Here is a 12,322-nt window from a genome sequence, read left to right as displayed (position 1 = left end):
GTCTTAGCAAGAAGTAGGACAGGAGGAAGGAATCAGTGGAGTGAAAGATCTATTTGCCAAGGGCCTGTTGTCCACATTATGCAACTGGGAAGACAGAGGGAAAAGGTTTAGCTGTACTTAACTAATATATCACTTTCCTCAGAAATGCTTTTTATTGCCTGTAAAGCCTTTTCTGAGAACGAAGCAGTGTCAAGTTGTGTTTCTCTGTTCTTTGTTTTTCGAGGTCCATGAACGCTGTCACTGACGAGTCATTCCTGGCTGGGGCTTTATTCACTCTCCTCCTAAGTCTGACCAATTCTCCATGCTCTTTGTTTGCCACTCCGAGTAACTCTTACGCTTTTTTCACAGACATAACTTCCCCATTTAGCAAACTATGTATTTTAGCTTTTTCTAAGAAATAACATGAAAGCCAATTAGTACAGAATCTGTTGCAGTGGTCTCTCTGGGAAACTGCATGTACACCTGCTGAGTTCCAAACAGTAGCAGCAGGACTGAGCTTCTGTGTCAGAGACACAACAAGGGGAAGGTGGTCACTCTTGGAGTGCCTTGAATTAGCAGCTCCATGCTGAATTTGTGGTGGGTTTTGGTGCACCACCAAGTGAGGATGAAATGTCACTTCTGCATTGAAATTCCAGATGCCTCCTGCCCTTTTAGGTGTTCTACTTCTGTGTGCATACCAGTCTCACTGTTCTCTACTAGAGTTCAAAGATCCTCAGATCTTTGCAGTTGTACTATATAGCGGTCAATTCACAGACTTGGCAACTTTAAAGTTTAAAAAAAATCTGCTTTTTCCTCCATTTCAGTTTTGGTATAGCTGCCCAATATGCAATTGCTTGGAGAAGAATGTTGTTGGTACCATACCAGAACACTATAGTTTAGTTGCAGGGAGATATTTTAGAAATCTCAGTATATGCTTGGGATTCATTTCATTCATCCAGGCATAAGCACTGAACATTAGTTTTTCTAGATTAGTTGTTCTGTAGTTAGTACTCAGGCATCTCTCAAGTGAGTTTCCTCTAATCCTAAACCGTATCTCCAAAATTGTTTGTGCAAATAGGCCCTATCTATTGACCATGTCTCTATAGGGAACCTGAACAATTTATTCAGATGGGTTAAGTCAGCTGCAGGTTGTGAAAGCTGTGAAATCAGATACGATGGAATTCCAGAGTTTTTGCAGACTGTTCATCAATCTATTCAGCGTTGTTCTCTGAATTTAAATAATTACTTCATATTATTATTTTCCCACCTGCAGCCGCTTTAACAGAAGCTATGAAGGGAATTCCCCACGGCCTGAGGTAGTGCCCATCAGGTTGTTCACTTCTGCTTTCTTACATGTTTTATTTCTCTCTTTTTTAGTCTTCTGGCACCAGTATCACCGTGGACATCGCTGTCATGGGAGAGGCACACGGGCTCATCACAGACCTTCTGGCCGATCCCTCGCTGCCCCCCAACGTGTGCACGTCACTGAGAACAGTGAGCAACCTGCTCAACACACAGTTAACCTTCCAGGCCATCCACAAGCCAAGGGTGAATCCCTTGGTGTCCTTCAGTGAGAACTACACCTGCTCCGACTCGGAGGAATGTCCGGAGAAAGGAGAGAAACTAGCTATTCCCAAGGTGAGTACTGGAGCCTGCCGCTCCCTAAAGGGACACCATTGGGCTCTCAGATGTCACTGGGCTTTTTGTATGAATTGCCATCTCTTCTTCCGTCCCTTAACCAGAAGGGTGAAACCTACAGAAGTCGATGAAAAAGTCTCTGTTGGTGTCCTTCAGGTGCTTTGGATCAAGTCTGAACTTGTGTACCACACAACTAACAAAAATATCAGCATAGTCATCAGTATGACAAATACTATGTGAGCTCATGGAAGTTGTTCTGAGAAGAAAAAGAAGACAGCCATAAACATGTATATAGTACTGACTTGAAAAACGGCTTTATGAATGCTCAGGGATCAGGCAGGAAATAACCAGTGTTAACCACCCACACTTAGCAAGTGAACAGCCAGAAAGAGCACATCAGATTTGAAGTAGTTTGAGTTGCAGGTTTGTGGCTAATTAGCTGTCCTACAGGGCTTACATTTCATTTCTGAAACTAAACCAAAATGCTTTTGTACTGCAGCCTCCCTTGTAAAATTAAATATAGGCAGAGCACGTTGATAGGCGAATGCTTTTGTGTTTTTGCAGTTTAAATGGCACAGCCAGTCATTCATTCCAGCATTTCCAGGCATCTGAATTGCAATGCTCGTGATTCTTTTATTATAGTTTAGCGTGATGATAATTACCACCCTATTTGCCTATGTAGCAGTTGTATGTATGAAATGGATGTTCACAGGTTTTTAAGCACATTTTCCAGTTTGTTTTAGTGACCATATCTATAATGGCTGTACCTTAGGCTCTGAGGGGAAAAGTGGAAGAGCAGTGCTATCACATGAGCACACATAGGGAACAGATACCAGTTTGCTGTTGCATAAAACTTAATGAAGAGAAGAGAAATGAAGGATGAAGAAATGAGTTAACGCTACAGAGAACTAACTTGGTTGAAGAATTCACTGACCTAAATGTATTATGGTTCATAAAACAAATAGTTTGCAGGTCTTTATTTGAAGTGTCTAAAGGCAGATTTAGGACCTTCACCTTAAGCATCTGATACTGGGCATTTTGTGTAAGGAGATAATGTGTTAAAATATTTATCTGCAATTTTGAGCTTCAGAACCACAGATGTCTTCCATCTCATATTTCTTAACCCTCTGGCGAAGTCCAAGCTCTCCATTGCAGATATATTTATTTTAGTTCTTAACTATAAACACTTCACGAGAACTTCACAAGAGAAACAACTTGCAACATTATAGGACCGGCAACAGCAAATCTGGATCCAAAAAAGATCCTTTATTATCTTTGCCTTCGAAAATTTGAAAGAAAACATCTGAATCCTGTTAAATAAAAGAGTAAGGTGAAAGAAAAACACAGGATAGTCAAGAAAAATCTGCTCTTAACAGTGATGCTTTCTCTAAGCTTTTTGAGACATCATATCCCAGAGCATGAAAGTTTTATTTCAGTGTGTAATCTTCGGGTTGGGTAGATATGGCAGGGGAAAAAAGTTGGAGCTCCCCTGCCTTATTTTTTTTTACAGCCTTTCTTGCCTTAAATCTCTGATTCTGAGGATTCATGACAGCTTAAATCACAGAGTAGTTGAGGTTGAAAGTGCCTCTGGAGATTGTCTATTTCAGTAGCCCAGCTCATTGAGGAGAAAGTTTCTCTAGGCTCAGCCTAGATCAGGTTGCTCAGGAGGATGTCCAGTTGGGTTTTGAGTATCTCCATGAATTTAGACTTCACAGCTTCTTCAGGTAACTTCTCTGTATTCAGTCCTCCTCACAGTAAAAAATGTTTTCCTACATTTTAGTTAAATTTCTTGTACTTCAGTTACTGCTCCACTGCCTCTTGTCCTGTCACTGGGCACCCCTGGAAGGAGCCTTCTTCTTTACACCCTCCCTTTATGTGTTTGTGTACACTGGTAAGATCTGTCCTGAGGCTTCTCTTCTTCAGACTGAGCAATTCCAACTCCCTCAGCCTTTCCTTTTATGACAGATGTTTCAGTCACCTTTGTGAACCTGCTAATTTGCTGAAGTACCTTTGGCCACATCAGGTGTTGAACATCTGTGGCTATGGGACTGTGGACATATGCCTGTCTTTAAACTTGAGATAGGGAGGATGGTCCGGACTCTTCAAGCATTTAAACCCTGGCTGTATTTGAAATGAGTAATACATGGGAAAACTCAGATTTAAAGTACCTCACTAGGTGTTGTCAGACATAATGAAGCAAATGGAGGTGGTTTTATTTCTGCACATATAGAGGTTTTTTAAGGCTGTACAAACTGTAAGGAACTGGTTTCTCCGCAGCGCTTACGGAGAAGTTTGCCTCCAGGACTGCTGAGACGAGTGTCCTCAACCTGGACCACAACAACATCAGCCACAGGACTGCCCACTCTGGAGCCAGCTCCAGTGAGAAGGGACCGCAGTGCCAGCATCAAACCCCACGAATCATCTTCATCCAGGTTAGTGGTGGCCTCCTCTCACTTTCGTGTTTCTCTTTGGGCAGGTTTCTTTGGTTCTGTGTGATGATGTCTGGCATTCAGAAGTGCCGGCTGTGAGCAGTGTTAGAATTGCTTCTGCATGTTTCTCTAGATTGATTTGCCAAAGAAGCAGCATTCCCATTTTTTGTCAGATTATGCCAAAATTATTCATATTGTTGGGTAGAAAAAAAAAATTTAAAAATCTATTTATGCTAATGAAGTGCAGAACTGCTCAATAAAATTGGACGAAAGGCAAGATACATGGTTAAAGTTTTCTTGGTATACAGGGTTTGCATATGTGGTTATTGCCCAGCCGAGAAAAACTGTAGCAATTAGCCCAGCCATTTCTAAGAACACACGTGATGATGTGGTCCTGTCGGTAAACCAGTTCATAAAGCACTGTTCCATCTTCCATTCTTCTCAGGACCTGATCCCTGAGCTGGTGTCATGAAACACATAGTCCTTCCTCTGCTCAGCTGCTTATAGCCAGCAGCCAACTTGTTTGGGGAATTTGGAGAAGTTGTGATAAAGTTGTAGTAGCTACACATCATGTCATTACAGCAGGATTTCCTCCATTCTGGCTCCTTTTCTGATCTAGTCAGAGAGGAGCAGAGCCTTCAAAGGAAGAGTGGAGAGCAGCGTGTTGTGGTACCACCTTGTGAGAATAAATTTCAGGTCCCCTCCTCTCCTCATTTTGGAACTGGTGGATGAAGGAAGAGTGTGGAGACATGCTGTGTCTTGGGGAAAGGAAGATCAGAATGAAAGCACTACATTCAAGAGGAGAATTCAGAGCTGTGACATGAGAAGACTCATGGGCTTTTCTGAAATTCAAAATTTGGTGCTGGTAGTGGAGAAAAAGATAAGACCCTGGAAGGCCCAACATCACCAGTGTAGCCCTGTTGGATGGCTTGGGGGAATGCAGCCCCAAAGAGCAGCTTTCTTCCAAGGTTGGCCTTTCTTCAGAAACCTAAATCTTTCCTGTGGATGAGACTGTCATACAGGGTACGGAGGTGCTCAAGGCAGCCTGCAGAGTATCCTGAAAGTCTAATGCAAGAAAAACACGTGCTTTGCCAAAGTTGCCTTTGTGAGAAGTCCCATCTGTCTCAGTAAAAGTAAATATAAGGAAGCTGTAACCAAATGCAAATGTTCTTCACTCACAGACCTGTGGTTCCTGGGGTGCATTTGATTTATGCTGTTGATCTCACTCTCACGTAGTGTGTAAGCAACCCAAGATGGGAATCAGAGGGAGAAGGAGAGCAATTAAATATTATTGTTGGTCCTTTCCTGCGTTTGTTATGTAACTCTGCATGAGGAGCCAGCTAAGCAGGCTATCAATTCTTCCTATGTTTAATGTCGCCAGTTGTATAATTATAGCTCTGTCAAGCCTCCCAGCCTACTGTTTGCACTACTTCTTTCACAGTAGGAGAAACAATGTGTATTCCAGAAAGGAGGAAAATGAATCCTATAAGTCTAGCTTTAAAAATTTTGGCAGACCAAAAGAGATCTGCTTGCAAGGAGAAGAATTTTGAACTGAAGAGAAAAAAATATATCTTGGTTATCTGTCACTTCCCCTGTACCAAATTCAAGCGCTCCACTGGTCACAAAGAAACATTTTGTAAGTTGAAGGGTGGGAGAGAGGCTGGCACTGGAATTGCCCTGTGGTAGATTCTGTAGTTACAAAACGTGCAACTTGCTCCTCACAATGTGGGACATCACTTCTGGATTTCTGTAGTCACATACTTGAAAAAAAACCACCCATATCTGTCAGTTCGAGATTAATTAGTAATTCTGTATTCTTCCAACCCCATGTCACGGTACTGGGTAGACATTATACTGGAAAAAAAATAGAGCTCCCGCATTCTTTCCCTCACCCACTTTTATATCGAGTGATTCTCCTGTAGGAACTCAAAGAATGTGGTTCAGAGATTTTTGTTTGGTTTGGTTCATTTGGGTTATTTTACCGTACAATAAGCCAATGTATTATATTCTTCATGTCAATTAAAAAACAAAGCAAAACCATAAAACAAACAAAATTTTTAAAAAAGCCATCTGTATTCTTTCTTTGCCTCACTTCATCATAGATTTTAAGGATTTTGGCCCATGAAGACAACCAGCAAGTGTTTTCGTAGGTAGTACTTACTATTCCAAAACATGATGCTTGTAGTGGTAAAGGTGCCTTTTTCTTTCAGAATGGTTTTTTGTTCCTTCAAGTTTATTTTTTTCAATCTCAGCTGGAGTTTTGCTACTTTAAAAGCCTGTCTTCAGTCTTGAGTGTCACCTCGTCACTTGGATGTGAGGAGGAATGTGGAGCCTGAGATGTCCGGAGAGCTCACAGCATCCCTGAAAGAAGCTGACATTTGATGGGTGTCATTCTGGAAAATTATTATAAATACAATGTTCCTGCTGTAAAAAAGACTTTGGCCTCTTCTGACATGCAATTACAGCCTAAAGGCTAAAAGCATAAACCCATGCTGCTGTAGGGGATTAGCATTTGTTCCCCACTCACATGGACACGGATTCCTTCAGCACAATTCTCTTGCACCGATGTCTCCAGGGTCTGAGAGGGACATTTTTTGGGGGATGCAGCAGCCATTTCACCTGGTTAGGGCATGGAGGGGCACACCACTAACCACAGCCATGCAGGGTGCTTCCAGTCCTCCTCAGCCTCCTGAGGAGCTCCTCCAGTGCCCCAAGGGTTATTGTGTGTCTGCTGTGACACCAGCAGCAGAGGATACTGGGTTTCCAGTCCTGCTGAGAATTTGTGTCACTTCTGACGCTTTTAAGAAGGTGTAAAAAGAACATAAATTTAACTTATTTCAAGTAAACTTTTGAGCCTCTTTGTACTGTCAGAACAATATAATGACGGCATCCTTGTATAAATAAGGCAAACAGGCCTTAGCACTGAGGGAAGTCCAGCTTTGGACTGCCTGCATTGTAAATATTTTTGCTGAACATGGTACTGAGTGCCTCACAAACACCAGTTCAGCCAAGCCATAAGATGTCATTTCCCTCACCAGATTTTGTGCTGTCTCAGTATCATCACATACTTCTTACTGCAGCTTCTAGTTTCATAAGATCTACCATTGAGGCTTTTCCCTGTGTTGAATGTTTGTGCTCTGGTTTTGCAGCTCTGACTCCTGGAACAGCTCCATTCTGATGACAATCACAAAGAGCAGGTCCTTCTCCACCTCCTATGCCGTGTCCTCTACCAACCACCTGAATGCCAAAAGGCAGAGCCGGCAAGGTGAGTGGGCACCCCAAATTCTGTCAGCCTTACTTAACTGCTCCCCGTGACTAGCTGGTGCATCTCCTTTTGTTCTCTCTCCAACCTGCTGCTTTTATTATTTTCCCATCAATATAATAGAGTTATTTATTTTATTAAAAAAACCCAAAAAATAACGCAGTTGCTTAAAGTAGCATAGATTGTAGTCATGCCTTTTGTAAGTGTTTTGACTATCTTGATTTATAGAAGTTAGTCATGACACGATGCAGCAAGTGAAATACTGAATTGTGATTTATATCTTTGTAATTCCCTTGGCTATAGCAGGGTGTTTTGCATAACATTTGTGACATTAGCTGTCTGTCATATTGCTTGACTGAGATTTCCTAAAGCACAACCTACATAAATCCATTCTGAGCTGGAAGCAGCATCTTGGCTTGTCTTATACAAACATACCCACGATACAACCTTTTTAGTTCAGAGGCCTACCTCTGCATATTCACTGCTGAGAAAATACAGGTCATTTCTTACTGATTTTTAGAGGTGAGAAATATGGGGGGTTTCACTCAGCCTTTTGAGCCTTTTAAAAGGCTGTATTTCTTTCCTGAAAGAAATTAAGCAGGTGACTTTGGAATTGATAAATGTAGCGTGTAATATGACAGCCATGAAGCAGCTTTAATCCACAATAGTGTGGTTCTACTCTCTCTACAAATGCAGTATAACATGCTGTTTACACGTGCTTCAACTCACAATTCAAAATTATCACAAGACCCTCCTTTTTCAAATCAGCCTGCTTTTTATCCAAGCATAAATATTTTTGGGGTAATATTACTCAGAGATCCTGGCTACCCACCCATTGGAAAGAAACTGATAAATGGCTGAGGCCAAAAGTCAGAGAATCCCAACTTAGAGATGAGTTTGAAGGTATGGCTGCACAATTATTTTGCATTTCTAGTGCTGTCACATCTCGTCGCCTTTTCAAACTGAAGAGAAACGTACAAAAGATCTTTTCTTGTACAAAGCTGCTTTGTTTTGCCACAGTGAAGATTAAGTAGCACAATATTATCTTAAAAGGTAATAGGCACATAGGCAAATGAATAAAATTTAACCTGGAAAATCATGGAGACATAGCAACAAGAATCCAGGGATTCGCTTTAGAACAAAATAAACATTTGACTTGTGATTTTCAGAGATTTTCCCAGTAAACTGAAAGGGAGCAGAGTGGGTGTATAGTATCTTGTACATGGAAAACAACAATTACCAAGCCTTTCAGTCAGTTTTACATTTAGCAATTTCTGCTTTCAGAAAGGATTAATATTCATCTCTTGAATCTCTTGAATACAAGAGCTCCCCCATGATGAAGGGAGATCTCCATTCCAACATGAGCAATTCCTAGGAATGCTGGTGGAGAGGAGTAAAAATTTTGCATCAGTGTTTTATGTAGAAGATTGTCTTTACAATACTTTAGACTATTTATAATCATGTGTTTTTAGGTATTTCTTCTCATGTTCCAGCTAAATAATTCTTTCAATTTGCACTAGTTAATACAATTTAGACTTTCATTTATTAGCTCTACTGGCAATATAATATTATTATTAGTAGAAGTTGATCTAGCTAAATCTGTAAATGTATTCATTTATAAAATGTGTCTTTAATTATGCATGACATTCACATTTTAAAATACTGCTAGTTCTACCTATTTTGGCAAAAACTCAAGTGCTTTCATTTGTAATTTTACATCACACTGAACTCACCGTTTTATATCTTCAACACGTCACATTTGAAGAAGCTGTGGAGGACCTAAGTGCATGGATGTACCTTAAAAATCCTCTTTGTATTTTTATTCTTCTCTTATCTTGATTGTGAAAAAATACTTGCTGTAGCAATACACATTTTCTCTCACTTTTGCCAGTAAATGGTTTAATGCTGGTTTATTGAAAAACAGTTTGCTTTTTTCTGGTAATTTTATTTATTTGTGGTTACCTTCCCTGGTAAATTACTTTCCTAAAATAACCAGAAGCACACACAACAAAAAATATTTCGAGAGGCTGGATCCCTACTGGCTGTAGAAAGCTTGCTGTGATTAGAGACATTATTGTGAAAAGTGCTTTTTAAATTCTCAGGACTTGTTTCAAATTGTTGAAAGATGACCATATGTATTGCATCCTCTAAGAGCTCTGAATATTACTTGGTAACATATATCTCAAAGATAGATCACAATCCAACTCAATCCCCTGTGCAACTAACAGACTGTGAGATGTTTTTAAAGACATATTTTTGCTGGATGGAAAGCTGATATCTCAATGAATTCATAAATGTGAAACAGGTTTTCTGTATTTTAAAGCAATTTCCCTGTGTCATGGCCATCTGATAACATTTTAATTGCTCTGAAGGCTGTAGTGTTCTGATCTCAAGACTAGCATTATATCCTATTTGCAGTCATTGAATTAAGACACTGAAAACATACCACATTTGCTGAAGAAATATCCTTAATCAAAACTGAGATGCTGGATATCTCCAAATAACAGCACAGTAACTATCAGGTTATTTTTTTTTAACTCTTGGATTGCCAACAGTAAATCGTATTTTTGCCTCCTATCACAGTAAGTTGCTGTCAGGGAAAAACACTGGAACTGTACATATATATCCTGTAAGGTTAATATTTCATGTTTTTAGATCAACATATTGCCTTATTTTATGAAAAATTTCATGTCTGGAATGCATTTAGATAGAGGGCAAAATTCAAACATAAAACCCATTCAGGTTCCAAGGGCCTCAATATCCTTTGGCTTTGAAGATGAATGTGGTAAATTAACGGGCTGAGCTCCTATAAACTTTAGAACAGGAGGTAACTCAATTTCTGTGCATTTCCTTTTAAAATAGATTAGGTTTGCTCCTCTGCACTTGGAGTCTCATTTTGCCTGAGACTAGGAATTGTAAAGTGGATTCCAAGAGAAGGCAGCACTTTGTTTAAACACTGGGCTGGTGGATTCATTTCACCTTGGCAGTGGTGCTGAGGTGGAATAAGGGACAGAGAGAACTACGTCTTGCTTATGTTGCGCATGGAATATTGGCAGTTTCTGTACTCCAGCTCAGGTGTACAGTACCATGTGCTGCAGTAATGATTGCAAGTCTCCCTTAGTAAGCAACAGATACTGAAAAATAAACTCAAGCTGAAGATCAAGGCCAAAATCTATGAGAAATGGCTCCGGAAGCATAGTATTTTGTATAATGTATGACTGCTAAAAATTGCTCTTTTTTGGTTTATTGCTAGTCTTCAAACACGTTGAAATACAAATTTTCTGGGAATGTGTGTAAACCGTCCTTGACCCTGCTTTAAAGATGGTGACAGAGAAACTGCACATGGGGCTGGGAACTGCCTGTTTGGGAGTTCTCTGTCACTAGAACACGTTCATACCAACAGTTGTGCCACAGACTTCTCTTTTATTTCATGCCTGTCCAGTTACTGCATCCTGCTCAACAGGGAAAATATGCTTTATATGTTGAGCCAGATCTTCAGCAGGTATAAGTGGCTGATAGTAGTGGAAGTTCATCACTCTACAACAGCACTGGGCTTGGCTCAGAGTGGAGAAGGGTGGGGGGGGTTTTGTGTTTTGGGTTTTTTTTGTTTTTGTTTTGGGGTTTTTTTGTGGGTTTGTTTTGTTTTGTTTTGGTTTTGTTTTGGTTTTGTTTTGTTGTTTTTTTTGCTGGTGCATCTCAAGAAGAGTATTTCTGCACGGTGAAGTGATACAACCATCTGCCATTTCTGTTCATTGACAAGACTTTTCTTGTCCTTGGCCAGGTATCCCACCAAATATTTCACCTCTCACCTCCCCGTGCCATTCACCGATTCAGGGGACGCCTGCCACGAGTCCTACTGGGAAAACATCTTCTGTGTCATTTCCAGAGCCTACAGACACTGACACCAAGCAGGGCTTAAAGCCACACAAAGTCTTAACTTCTACTCAGAGTGCACCTACCTTGTCAGACCCTATTATCAGCCCCTCCATCATCTGCAGCAGGTGAGATGATAATTTGACATGCCTTGGAATCATTTCATACTGTTCTCATGAACATGTTCTATTGGCCCACATACAGGGTTTTGTGCTTTATTGCAGTGTTTATATTGATATTTCAGGTTTATAGTACTTAAGTAAATGTGTAGATCAATGCTACAAAATACTTTTAAAGTGGAAGACTGTTGGCTATGTTTACTGCTGTGTTTAATGCTTTAACTCCTGTCACATGGACAGCCTGATTCCTAAATAAATCCTTTGTCAGTAACCTGCAGGTCCCAAAGTGGATTTCATGTTTACAACTTGTGTTTCTGGAGCCATGCCCTTGACATGAGCAGTCACCTTCAGGTCACAGGCCAAGTCTTCCACGGCAGGCACCTGATGTTGCATAGAAAAATCTGACTGCTAGGGCCAACAATGCCTGAAGACTCCATAATTCTGAGTCTTCTCTCAGGAGGAGTGAGTCCTGTCTTCCCTAGGCAGAGTCAGATTATGTACTGTGGGGATTTTTTTCTTTTTTTCAGAAATCATCTGCAGATTAATTCTTTCTACTGCTAGGAGCTCCAGTAACACAGTTTAATTTCTTACTTTAAAGCACCCCTTTATTTGGTAACACAGACGAGACCTGCTTTGTAAAATTAGCATTTTGGAAAGGAAGTTGTTCTGCTTATCTTCTCAGAAAGGATTCAGTTTCTAAACCAAATTACTGGAGTTTGCAGTATGTGTCCAGTGGAAAACACTGCTATTCCCAAGCCTGTTCCAGTGCAGTTTCAAGGCTGCTTTACTCACCAGATGTTACTTTTGGTCACAGCATGAGTGGCCAGCCAGCAGAGAGCACAGCTGTTATCAGGTTTGACTATCTTTGGAAATAGTTTTTAGTTTCTGCCTGTAATCACATGACTTTGGATGTGTCTCAGTGTGCTGTGTGCAAGGCTAGGAAGTGGCTGTGAGAAAGTCAAAATTGAGACTGCAAGTTTGCTCGAAGGAGTCATCCTCACTGGAGCTTGGAGTAGGATCCA

At 40.6% G+C, this 12,322-nt stretch overlaps 1 protein-coding gene across 4 annotated transcripts in view; it reads left to right on the top strand.

Annotated features, from left to right (window-relative positions):
• PDE3A (phosphodiesterase 3A) overlaps nucleotides 1-12,322 on the top strand; it is a 225,572-nt gene that overhangs the window by 182,703 nt on the left and 30,547 nt on the right. For all 4 annotated transcript variants that reach the window (XM_066184421.1, XM_066184422.1, XM_066184423.1 and 1 more), the window contains exons 3-6: nucleotides 1,357-1,617; nucleotides 3,895-4,049; nucleotides 7,196-7,311; nucleotides 11,090-11,309. In XM_066184421.1, coding sequence (XP_066040518.1) covers nucleotides 1,357-1,617; nucleotides 3,895-4,049; nucleotides 7,196-7,311; nucleotides 11,090-11,309 — 752 coding nt within the window. The remainder of the gene's footprint in view (nucleotides 1-1,356; nucleotides 1,618-3,894; nucleotides 4,050-7,195; nucleotides 7,312-11,089; nucleotides 11,310-12,322) is intronic.

This window comes from Chamaea fasciata, unplaced genomic scaffold (assembly GCF_029207755.1).
Source record: "Chamaea fasciata isolate MVZ Bird 193981 ecotype frontalis unplaced genomic scaffold, bChaFas1.0.hap1 SCAF_5, whole genome shotgun sequence".
NCBI lineage: Eukaryota > Metazoa > Chordata > Aves > Passeriformes > Sylviidae > Chamaea > Chamaea fasciata.
Note: the sequence above shows the minus strand (reverse complement) of the source record. Positions and strands in the feature narration are given on the sequence as shown.